The 13,247-nt window shown below is 38.6% G+C and overlaps 1 protein-coding gene across 1 annotated transcript in view; it reads left to right on the top strand.

The window, feature by feature from the left end:
• Positions 1 to 10,244, top strand: part of LOC122534461 (polypyrimidine tract-binding protein 1) — a 65,186-nt gene extending 54,942 nt beyond the window's left edge. Inside the window, exons 7-12 of the mRNA XM_043665100.1 lie at positions 1,143 to 1,357; positions 4,652 to 4,685; positions 6,225 to 6,317; positions 6,564 to 6,780; positions 6,938 to 7,079; positions 8,080 to 10,244. Of these exons, the coding sequence (XP_043521035.1) occupies positions 1,143 to 1,357; positions 4,652 to 4,685; positions 6,225 to 6,317; positions 6,564 to 6,780; positions 6,938 to 7,079; positions 8,080 to 8,148 (770 nt within the window). The 3' untranslated portion in view covers positions 8,149 to 10,244. The remainder of the gene's footprint in view (positions 1 to 1,142; positions 1,358 to 4,651; positions 4,686 to 6,224; positions 6,318 to 6,563; positions 6,781 to 6,937; positions 7,080 to 8,079) is intronic.
• The last annotated feature ends 3,003 nt before the right edge of the window (positions 10,245 to 13,247 follow it).

Raw genomic sequence — 13,247 nt, 5'->3', positions numbered from 1 at the left:
TTTTCTTATTTAGTAGATATTGTAGAGATTATTTTATAAATTTTTTACGATCTTGATGGTTAAGAGACATTGTCGAGATTTAAAAAGATTGTTCGTTGTTTAAAGATGAAAGTAATGTAACAATTCATTTTTGTTGAATCTGACTTTGAACTGAGAATGTTTCAAAAATTATTAATATAGTTATTAATTATAGTTTCATCTCCTGATCCAGTTCTTTTTTTAAATTATATTTTATTGTTTAAGAAGAAGAACAGGCAATTCTTCGATTTAAGAATAATTTTTAAACATTGGAAGCTTAAAGGATCGAAGGATTTCCTGCACATCCCTACAAATACATAAAAGAAAAAAAAAAAAAAAAAAAAAGAAATCACGTTTGACGGAAGAATCGACTTGGAAATCAAAATTTCATAAAATTGGCAAACTTCGATATTTAAATATCGTTTTTTACATCGAGAATATTAATGTTTATAATTTTCGTATGCAGGGCGCACACATTTCAGGATGTTTAATTTTGTTTCGTGTCCCATATATATTTCGCGTTTATGACGTACGGAATACAAATTAAAATTATGCAAATCTAACCTAAATTGTCATTGTCATTTGCCTGCCGGTATCAAAATGGAAGTCAATTAATTAAAGCAAGATGCTTTGTATCCTTTCGATACAATGCCCCATTGTTCACGACGAAAGGGGGATACTAATTTACAGGGTTTACTCAGCAAACAAATTTTGGTACCCTTGTATCGCCCACTTGAAACTAATTCCCGCCGCTATAAATACTCTTTTATTATATTCAGAGCACTTCTCTTAACGTTAATTTGCAATGTTTGAATTCGCTGAATTTTTAAACTATAAACTAATAATAACGGACGACTGTAATTAATTTATTAAATCACAGAGAGGACCTAACAGTGAAATAAAATGAAAGAAACCAGTTTGGTTGAAAGAAACCACAGTGCTTGTATCTCTCCTATTTGTCACTACAGTTCCGTTCGATGTTATTTCACGTGGCCTTGACTTCCCCCACCCAAGTCGATTCTCTCGTTTCGAGCCCCACTATCATCGGTCCACAGCATGCCCCGCCACTAACGTTCCAATTAGAGAAACGGTGCTAACTATAGCTTGTAAATTTCCTGAAGTAGAGTCCATTGCAGGGGCACCGGGTGTGCTGCCCACGCCCTTTGCGGCCATGCACGGTCTACCCTCGCCTTTAGCGGGCCCGTACAATGGGGTCCCACCTGCCGGCGGATTAGCTGGCTTGGGTGGGTTCCCTCTTGGTGCTGCTGGCCTTGGTGTACGCGTTCCTACTAACGCGCAAACGTCCGCTGTGTTGCTCGTCAGTAATCTCAACGAAGAGGTAAGTGATCCACGATCGGCGGTTGATCGAATTCGTTCGCGTGACGTTGTCGAGGACATGGAGATCCGAGAGCAGGCGCGAAGACAAATTGAAGCTAGACGTGGGAATTAGAAAGGGCTAGGGTTTGTTCTTCGAAATTTTTTTAATCAATTTTTATGAACGTGCAGTATTTGATTTATTTGTATTTGTAGAAAACATCGTTACTGCGTGACATTTTACTTCTATTTTTTTTTTTTTTATTTGTGTAGATTGAATGTTATTTCGATCAAGGTACATACAGTACTTTGAGAGTGCAATGTTTATTAAAATTTTCAATTTGTGGAAAATAAATTCCGTCGAATCTCTGCTTTTGCCTTTGACTTTTTTTTTTGTTTTGGAAGGGAGGGGGCAGGATGTTTTTTGTCAAATCGATGAAACAGAATTTTTCTCCGCGCCTTGTCGAGGAAACACCTGTTAAAGCGTGCAGAACGTTATCACGCGTTGAGGAAAATCAACATTAATTAAGTACGCAAATTGTGATCGACGTACTGTACGCTTTCGATTAGGATAATTTTCAGTTAACGCTGAGAGAAATGGACCAATGGATTTCCCCACGTACGAATTGCAATTGGCAGAATAATTCCTAGATGCGTTAATTCTGCAATCACTGAGACGCATTTTCTTCAATAAAATCCAAATGTATTTCGCTTTTTAATCAAACGTTTAATGATAAACGTAGAAACGAAGTTTTACAACATTTCAATTTCTAAGTTCTTGATCTTTAAATGACTTAAAATAACTTTTAATTGAAGAGAAAGATATTTTCTTTTTATATATGTACTTCGTTTCTCTCAGCGTCTGCCTATGTACACTGAAACTGGCTTAGGTACGTACGTATCCATTAAAAATTCACTTAAATACAGCGATATAATTATTAACGTAGTGCTACGTAGGCAACTCTAGCAGTTTCTCCATCCCTCGACTCGAATTTTCCTTGTCGAACGTCTCTCAGTACGTCTTCAAATATAATCCACTGTATAAAAGAGAATTTTTTAAAAGTCTTTTAATAATTTTTCTTTTTTTTTTTTCTTTGTTTGTTTCAGCTTTTAACGAGAGTATTTAGTTCGACAAGTAAAATAAATCGAGATCTCGATGCGTGTGTGCCCTCTTTACGTCACAGTCCCTTCTTATCTTACCCTCTTACACCCATTACCCCTCATATTTTCGAAACACATATATAGAAATCGTTCCGAACGTCATCATCCCCTCTTCCAAGTAATTCGTAGCGTTGTTAACCGACGTTACTTCCGGCGAGGCGTCTTTTATTTCTCGACGAAGATTTTCAAGAAATGTGTTTGAAAAATTCATAAGAAAATACGTGGAAACTTCAGATCGCCTACTTGTATTTAGGATTTAGAATTAGAATTCTCCGAACACATTGAAAATCCCGAAATTCAGCTTCGCCGTAATTTCTTCAACATCCAGAATCATTGCTCTTTCGATGAACTTTTTACTTTCTGTAAAAAAAAAATTCTGCTGTATCAACGCTGCATCAGTTTCATACTACTCGCTGTTTTCTCTCAGACTCTCTAATACGAAAGAATAAAAAATTCATAACATTGCAATTCACAATAATATAGTATCTACTAGTATTCTTGCATATTCTCACTAGTATTTGCTAGTAACTACTACATACTATCTACTAAGTATTTCCTGTTAGTATCTACAAATACTAGTACAAATACTAGTGCAAATACTAGTGCTAAATACTAATTAATCCACGAAATAGAAGGCGCCTCACAAAGAAACTGTATGTCAACGTCACACTTCGCAGCTGCAACTATTGTCACTACTGTACTATAACTATGTGTACTACTATCGTTGCGCCGCGCGCACAAGCTTCCAAACCGAGTGTTTTTTTTCTTCTGGCGATCAAAAGTCTTTCCTTTCTTTCCTCCCCTTACTGTCTCTGTCCCCCTCTCTTATAAAGTACAGTCACCCGCGCACAATGTTTCGTACATTTTGTAAGAAGGCATAAACTTTAGTTATTTGAAATTTCTTAACATTTTGTTCCAACGACAGTAGCCTTTTTTACAAGGTGTACGTACAAAAATTTTTGTGGGTGATTGCATGTGTATTACACTCTTGTTCCAAAGGTTACGCGAATCGAAAGTGTTGTTTTGTTTTTTTTTTTAAATTTGAGTTAAATTGAAATTTTCCTTGCAATTAATTATTTCCTTAATTGCGTGACCTTTGCGACAAACAGTGTGACGCATCTATATATACGTATTGTTACGATATTCTTCCTTTAAATGTTTCTTTTTCTTTTCCTTTTTAACCCCTTGCGATCTCTATATTTCTTGCTATATCGTGAAACGACAAGAACCGCAAGGGATTCATATTGACAAGAAGATCCCGTTGTTTCTTTGCTTCTCTGAGTCTCTCTCCTTCTCTCTCTCTCTCTCTCTTTCTCTCTCTCTTTCTGTCTCTGTTCTCTCCTGTCCTTCTTCTCTCTATCGCGACCGCAAGAAAAATCGGTTGTAAAAAGAAATTCCAGCCCTTTTGCTGACTTTTGTTTTGTATCTGCTCTTTTTTTTTTTTTTTTTTATACAAACTGTGCTCACTGTGATTCTTACATTTTTTCGAGAAAAAAAATTTACCTTCCATTTGTTTAAATCAACTTTTCGATGATTATTGAAGTTCGAAACATTCGCTTCTGCAATAGTCAAAAAAACAATTCAATAAAGTGGAAATTTAATCCGGTAGAATAAAGATTTAATAGTAGTCGAATTCAATAGATGCCAATTTTCAGTAACAACTAAATTCGATAAAATTCGAATTTGACGACAATCTACTTTCGTGACAATCCAAATTCAATATAGATTCCAATTAGACAACGATCCATTCCAATAAAAGTCGAAATCCAATGGAGATTGCAATTTAGGGAACTTTCTATAATAATAAAAAACGTTCCTCAATTTCGTCAGACTACAATCAGAAAATTGCAAAAAAAAAAGAAAAAGAAAAAGAGAGAAGAAACATTGAAAATAATAGAACTTCTCCAATTTTGTCAGGTATATTTATTTTTAATATTCCAAAGTTTGTACATTCGCTGAATTGAAAATTTATCAGAGTGACACAGGTGAAGCATACATTCCATTGAGTTAGTAAATGGTCTGGAAGATCTCTAAGGTCCAAAAATGGCCAGTGTACACGCGATATCGCCGGCGAAACTTGTGCGCGTGCCAACACTATACATTTGAATCCTATTATACTCGCTGACTACTGACTGGACTCTGTCTGTTCTCTGTGTAGATGGTCACGCCTGACGCTCTCTTTACCCTGTTTGGTACGTCTCCACATTTATATTATTAATTATATTACATTATTAATTATTATATTTACACTCGCGGAACACATACACGCAGCACACGATCACACTGTGCACACAGGCACACATACATTCCAGTGACATTCCTTAAACGTGTTTTTACATGGATCAGTAGTAACTGTGAGCATTTTTGGAGAGTGAAAAAAAGTAAAAAGAAAAACCTCGAACAAAAACTTCGCTTATTCGTTTGTTTACTTTTCAAAAAAAGTAAAAGAAAAAGAAAAATTTTCTTCTACATTTACTACATACGGAAATACCAGCAGAGAATATATATATATATATATATATATATATATATATATATATATATGTATATTATCTTATGATCATCGATCGTTCGTCATACGATTATTTGATTAATTAATCTTTTGACATTTTTTTATTTTTTCGAACTTTTTGAAAAAGAATATTTTTGTGGAAGATTTTAAATCATCGTATCACTCTCCTCCGTCACGTGTACTTATGATTTTTATTTTATTCTTTCTCCCCTTTATTGTTTTTTTTTAATTTTTCTTTTTTTTTGAGTTATTATTATTATTATTTTACTCACCTCTGTGAATCTCTTGGTATTTTATTTTATTTATTTTATATTCGTCTCTCACCGATCTTCAATTCTATGATTTATTATTTTATTGTTTTATTTATTCGCTATAACTGTTCTTATTCGCAATTCTCATTCATCGATATTTTCACAACCCCCCCCCCACCCCCCTCGACCCCCACGATCACCCCCCATCGATCATCGTTCGATTCTCATCAGCGACATCACGTTTTTTTCACGTTCTCTATCTCCAAGCATCTCTTCTGAAAATTGTTTCATTAATATTTTATTAATATCAATTCCAGACACCTTTTTTAATATTACATAAGCTTTCGCTTATTTTATCGTAATATCTCCATAGGAGCTCACTTCTCGCAGGCAAAACGGTTCAGCCGTGCATTATTTCAGACGATTTTTAAATTCAGCGGTGCCCGAAAGGATTTCATTATCGAGAAAAACGAACGTTATCTCTATGGAAATAATCGAGTCCCATTTCAAATCTTATTTTCGTAGAAGATAGCTCGAGCCTCTCAGTTTAATCCCTGTAGAACGTTCCTTGAAAATTTCTACAATACGTATGTAAAATTGTTGTGAAATTTTCCTAGTGTCCTTGGAACATTTTTTTATCAAGCCTTCGTGCTGTTTCGAGATTCCTACAAAATTTAGGGAATTTCCCGCGAAAATTTGTCGAACGAGACACTCGGAGAAGAATTAACCTCGGCTCAGGAATTTTTGGTTTTGGCTTTCCAAAATAAAATCGATCCGGCTGAACCGATTGCCTGTTTTGCATGTCCCAGATCTTAGTCCGATCGTACCCCGTTCTCGATCGATTATTATTACCGATTATTATTATTATATTATTGTCCTATTCCGTCTTCGGCTCGATAATGATTAGACGCGCGTGATTTGTCAACGAGATCGGGCTGACTAAAATGTGTTGCCTGTTGTGCATGTAGGCGTTTACGGGGATGTTCAGCGTGTGAAGATTCTCTACAACAAGAAGGACTCGGCACTCATTCAAATGGCCGAACCACATCAGGCGCATTTAGGTAATTTTGTTAGGTTTTTTTTTTTTTTGGAACTATTGGAACTTCGATAAAGTAAAGATTTGCAGTGCCTATGCAATAAGAATGGATTTCATAACGAAAATATTTATAATATAAATATTGCGTTAATATCAAAACTAGAGATGTACATTGCGCTCTGGAATTTGAAATAAAAATGTTTATGAATTAAAATAGTAATGAATGGAGAATTTTGTAAACGATTTGTCAACGATTTCTCTGAAATCTCAGCACTGACGCATATGGACAAATTGCGAGTGTTTGGCAAGCAGATCAAGGTAATGCTGAGCAAACATCAGACAGTTCAGCTACCAAAGGAGGGCCAACCAGACGCTGGATTGACGAAAGATTACACCAATAGTCCCCTTCATCGATTCAAGAAACCAGGCTCTAAGAACTATCAAAATATTTATCCACCGAGCTCCACTCTGCATTTATCTAATATCCCGTAAGTATAACGTTAAATTTCTATCTCTCTAATTCACGCGTAACATTCTCGTCAGTTTCTCGAAATTAAACAAACTCCTTGGTATTTCTAATATTTTGAAATTAATCGATCAGTTAATCATTGTTATAAATATTGAAACGATTTTGGCGTGTTTCAGGACAACCGTGACCGAAGAGGAGATCAGGGATGCGTTCACTAAAAATGGTTTCACCGTGAAGGCATTCAAGTTCTTCCCAAAGGACAGAAAAATGGCGCTCATACAGATGCCTAGCATGGATGATGCCGTAGCTGCTTTGATCGTAAGTATTTCTTTCTTCTTTCTCTTTAAGCTCGTCTCTTTCTCGACTAAAATTTTCTTCGATCGTTTGAAATTCTAAAATTTGGCGCCTAGAATTCTGGAATTAATTAACAATAATAACTGTTGTGATTTGGTGTCTTTTTTTTTTTAATATTATATTGTCTTTATATATTTTATATATTTTTTAAATTTTTAATTACCGGTGACATTAAATTTTGAGACGTCCAACAACTTTTACAAATTTTGCAGAATCTTTACAAATTTCGAATTTCGAATCTGCCGAAAGAGAGAGAATCATCTGAATTAACAGCTGAAATTCAGAATTTCGGAAGTTGATTAATTTGATAGTCCGCTCGAATATACTTGTGCAATTCTCGTTTTGTTTTGCCTTGCTCGTGAATGTATAACGCGTTTATTATTTACCAGGTGAAAATTCATCAGTGGCGTAATTAGTTTAGCCACTGACGCCCACGCGTTATTTACCTCCGATGCAATTGAGCGAAATTATAAATAACAAATCCGTGCCACGTTCCCGCGAAATTACAAGGTTTTACAACTGGTTATAAAATAATAATTGTTCGTCGTTCTCCATATTTCATTCGCGCCCGTATTTCATCCCAGCCGAACAGTTATTTATCGTTAAATAAAATAACGTTGTTAATGCTTTTGTTAAACAATGCTATTATGCCGAGTATTAAGAACATTACATATTGTATGTTGCTAATAGACAATGAGAATTTGTGGGGGATTTAGAAATGAAAAAAATGCGTGAAAATGCAAAGATGCATACTGCTTCATAAATAAAGGACATCATTTATTATTATTATTATTATTACCTGCTCTTTTTTTTTTTGTCATTTAAAAGTCCAATTATCACGCTGAATGCAGTTTCTCAATCGTCATTCTTCGCCTAAATTGTTCAATTAATCTTACCAAAATTTGCCAAAGATCTAGCGACCACGTACTAACCGAGAAATGTTCCCCGCTCTTCTCTTTTTCAGAAAATGCACAACTACCAGCTGAGCGAGTCCAACCACTTGAGAGTGTCATTCTCCAAGAGCAACATCTAACAAGAGTCACAACCAAGCAACCGGCAGTGGTACCAGCCCTACGCCCTAGTCCCCTTTTGGATACCCGGCTCAGTGTACGACTGATGACGATAACAAGTGACCGACGACGACGTTCCTCGCGGACGAGGGTGCGGTCAGTCGCTGGTCTCTATTGCCGCGACGCATTGGCTGGCCATCCCTCTGGATCTCAGCTGAAGGAAACGAAGCGTTCCTCCGTAGCGAAGCCGGATAACAACCACCGAGAAAAAACGCGCACGAGTCCGACGACGACGATCGTGCGCGGTCCCCGTTTCTATTTTTCTCGGACAGGCCGTCTTTTCAAGAGCATTTTCCCCCCAACCAGCAGACACGATTTTATTACACACACACACACACAGACACACACACACGCAAAGAGACAGATACACAAGAATGACAAAAAAGGATTAGGGCTGCGACAACAGCGAAAGGGAGGGCCGTGGAAAATATTAAGTTGGCTTTCCGCGGGGCTAGAGAGAAAAGAGAAAGTCAGAAATCGATCTGTTGCAACGTAAGAGAGAAGAAAAAGAGAGAGGCCAGGAGTGTGTGCTTTTTGCGTGACAGGAGTACGTTATTCGCGAAGAGAGGAGGGAGAGACTAAGTTTTTAACAAAAGAAAAACAAAAAAAAAAACAAAAAACAAAAAAAACAAAAAAAAGAAGAAACGAAGGGGTTCGGAGAAAGGAAAAAAAAAAGAGAGAGAGACCCCGCCGGGTTCTTGTACAGAGTTAAGAATAATTTTTTCGAGCATTAAGGTATATTCTACACACATACACACACACACACATATATATATATATATTTTACAAGGGCGCGCTCTCGCGCGTAACAGGTCCCCGTCGAACAGCCGCACTCCGTGTGGGTTGACAGAGGAGAATGGGGGGAAAAAATCGCGCTCAGTACATATATATATATATATATATATAAATATATATATAAATATATATATATATATATATATATATATATATTTATATTTATATAAATATTATATCACATCTACTTTTTAACCGTCGCGAGAAATCTGTCTCGAACGCGCTGAAACAAAACACTACAAAAAAAAAAAAAATGATCCGAGAAGAGAAACAAAAGAAACAAAAGAGAAGAAAAGGAGCGAGGATGAGAGGGATCGACTTTGAAAGTAGCACGCGTACCAAGCCAGATTAGTCGTTTTAAGGCTAATTGTCACGGGACCCTTTGCAGCTTTCGCGAGGTGCTACACTCGCGCCCTCTGCCCCGCACGCCGATCCAAACGAGCACGCGCGAGTCGATTTATTGCCGGATCGATTTAGGGGACAGGGGACGATTTTTTTCTCGATGTCTCCTCCGCCACGTGTCGCCGTCCTCGTGGCCCAGACACCACCACACTACCCACCAATTCCCTCTTGTTTTCGTTCTAATTTTTCTAAAAGAAAGAAAAAAAAAAAAAAAAAAGAAAAGAAGTATTCAGTATTCAAAGTATCCAGGGAGAGAGCGGGCTGACTTGCGACGAGACTGTCTCCACGTGGCGGAGCGGCGCACTGTCGTTGCAGGTGGTATTTTTATAATTTGTATGTTCGACGATATATATATATAATATATATATATATACTTATGTATATATATATATATATATTATATATATACATAATAAGTATTAATCATACACACATAAACAAATATGGACACGTATACGCATACACACAGGTGACACGTAAAACAAGAGGACATACTTAACGCAGAGACATTCAGACGCAGGTTTTTCTTAGCTGATAGGTGCTTAGGATTGCGTAGATTATTAATCGTAACTAAGTAAGGCCGAGGAGAAAACAAAAAAAGAAAAAAAAAAAAAGAGAGAGAAAACCAACAACACGCCGCGTCGTTGGGTATCAATTCGACGATGGGTAGGATGTAAAAGGACCGTTGAACATATCGCTAATTAGAAGAGGCACGCGCACGCGAGTTTCGCGAGCTGCTATATTTTCGCTGGTTCCGGGATCGCCCCGGAACAGGGGGCGGTTCCGTCGCGCGACGAACCGCGAATTCTTTCACTCCGTTTAATGGAAAACAAAAATAAATATATATGTATAAAAACGAAAANTTTTTTTTTTTTTTTTTCTTCTTGGATGAGAAACGCGCCCGCAGGCGACGTAGAACGAACCGATCTGACCAGAGACAATGAGGGCTGGTCTGTGTTGTGTCGTGTCGTTAATGATGCGTTGGTGTCATGTAAGATAATAAGATTATAAGAGATATATACACTCGTACACACGTGTACACGAACACGGGAACGCTATACATGGTATACACCTAAGTAGCCTATAGTCCGCAGAGCGTAACAAATAAATATCGTAGAGATATCACGAGGAGAGAGGCTCGATAGGGGAGAAAGAACGATGAGTCCTGATTTGCCACGAATTTGCTATACACTCTCTCACACACACACACCAACACACACACACACACGCGCGATTGTACACTGTACACGGAAGGAAAGAGTGGCGCGCGATATATTATCGTTCGCGAGATCGAATCCTCGTGTCAAGAAGCGAAGATTATCAGTAGTATCGTAGAATCGTGATAAAAGGTTCGGGCCAGGGCGAGTTCGACTAGTTGCGCCGTCACTGGCCGCACTGGTCGCCATCATAGCCACGCAGGGGCGTCGCAACGCGCCCCCGGGCCCCGTCGATTTTTGTCTAACCGACGTTCTGTTGGAGTCAATTAAATCTTATTAATATACGTATATCAATCGTAAAAAGAGGTAGTGAGAGAGAGAGAGAGAGAAACAGAGAGTGTGTATGTGTGTGTTTGTGTTGTGTGTGTGTGTGTGTATGCGCGTGTGTATGAGACACGACTGGCTGATGAGAGCGAGCGGGAGAGCCTGTTCCGCGCGTGTGACTGATCCAGAGAAAAAGGAAAGAAAATAACAAGCGGCTGGAGTGAGTGTGGCGGACGAAGCATGATGAGAAAAAGGAAAAAAAAAAAAAAAGAGAAAAACTACAAAAAAATATATATTACAAAGCGAGTGCCGGCCCGGGCAGAGTGTTGTTTGTGCCAAAGTAGGCTAGCCGTTGACTCTAAGGGGATGGATCTCTCGACGAGCCAGCTGATCGTTCCTCGCGATCGAACGTCCATCCCACGCCTTTGTAAACGGGGAGGGGAGAGCTCTCCAGCGAGAGAGCAATCTCTCCAGTGAGATTTGAACTGGATGATTGTAGGAATGGAAGGCGTGTTGGATGAGAAGGTTCGTGGAGAGGAAAGCGAGAACTCGACCAAAAATCGTGTTAGAGACGTAGCGAATAGCCGGCATGAGCGAAGGGGCCAGTCTTTGCATCTATTATGATCTGTCTTTCGAATCTCTGACGTATTTACATTGTTTAATCCGACGACTGCATTTATAGATCCTATCCAGGACGCGTCTGGACTCGTTACGCGTCGATCACACACCGCCTGTACACGAATACACGTTAGGCGTCTTAGGTTTCTTTTCGTTAGGGTTTTCGGTTTTGGCGTTTACTTTCTAGTTTCATCTGGTCGTTGGCTTCCTTGGAACGGGCTTGGTTCCGGTATTCAACACGGAGCTGACGTTCAGCAGAACGTCGATTGTTCTCTCTAGCGCTTGGTACATTACTAAGATGACCGGTGAGTTATGGAAACCATTGACAGTACAATTTTTATCTCGATTGAGATTTTAGTTTCCACGGCGGTATCTCTTTTATTTCGGTTGATAATTTGATTAGTTTTAGGTGTAGTTCAGTGTGTTTCGGATTACGAATGTGCGATGTGACTCTTAGTTTTAAATTGCCAAGATTTTTTTTTTTTTTTTGTTTTTAACGGAGAAATTTTAATATTTAGTGTACTAAAGAAATCGGACCACGCTCGAACGAAATGGAATTTCTGCAAATGTTTTTAACTAACGTCTTTCCTTTTTTCTTTTTTTTTCTTTTTCTTTTTTTCTCTTTCAGAAAATTAGTCACTTCACTTCGTTCGCAGATGAAAGAAATTCGATGTTCGTTAATCTGTAAGAATAGCAGAATAATTTCCCCGCTCTGAAAGAAATTGTTCAACGATTCAGTGTCTGCTCGAACGTCAGCTTCGCTCTTCAGCATGCGTTCACCGTTCCCTTCGAACGATCAAAAGTCCAGGGTAGCTAAACCCATGTGACAATGCGAAACGAGAGAAAACAGGCTCTTTCAATCGACTCGCGGCTGGTCCAGTCGCGAGCGCACAAACTTGTCTCCGGTCCTCCGGATGTTTCCGCGCGCAAACAGAAAAAAAAAAAATAGAAAAAGTGATCGATCGAGGGCCTGACGCACAATAGTATTTCCGGCACAATGTCTGTAAAGCGTACCTGAAAAGCCTGAGCAAACGGGTCGCTGTAGCGACGGAGCAATTTTCCAAAAAAAAGAGAGAGAGAGAGAAAAACATGTAAAAAAAAAAAAAAATACGCTTCGTCGCTGGCGTGTTGCATTCTGCGTTCATTTTACTGGCGTTCTCCAGGAATTTCCGGACACATTCCCGTTCAAACGCGTACACACGAACACACAATACGTTACACGGAAAATACACACACACACACACACACACACACACACACACACACACACGATGTACACGAACGCACGCTTGGTTCACGCTGGACGAGCTGAAATGAAGTTTTGCTTTCTCCCTCCATTCAGATTTCTTGCGTGTTTCCAGATGCTTCAGCTTGTTCCGGGTGAATGCAGCGACTGTGTCGGCGTTCAAACTCGTTCCATTGATTCTTCCGGACGTCGAGAATACGCGATGGCAGTGATTTTACGTAGCCGTTTTTCCGCCTGATCTCCCCGATCACGATCGGAGGAGAAAGGAAAGCTCGATTTCCGTTTTAGGGGACAGCAGTAGAAGCTTTAAGAGATGGTTGTGAATTCTGTGGGTGTCTACAGGGTGGACCGTACGCCATAGCACAAACTCGTTTTCACGTCGATTCCATTACTTCTTCCTTACTTTTTTTTGGGGTGGGGGAGGGGGGCCGATCTCCGCAATTATATCTTCTCCAAAATTTCTAGAAACGAGTAGAAATAACCTAGAAGCAATTTAGAAATATTTAGACCATTTCTAGAG

This window comes from Frieseomelitta varia, unplaced genomic scaffold (genome assembly GCF_011392965.1).
Source record: "Frieseomelitta varia isolate USP_RPSP 00005682 unplaced genomic scaffold, Fvar_1.2 scaffold_6, whole genome shotgun sequence".
NCBI classification, from domain to species: domain Eukaryota; kingdom Metazoa; phylum Arthropoda; class Insecta; order Hymenoptera; family Apidae; genus Frieseomelitta; species Frieseomelitta varia.
The sequence above is the reverse complement of the archived record's forward strand: the minus strand, read 5'-3'. Positions and strand labels throughout refer to the sequence as shown.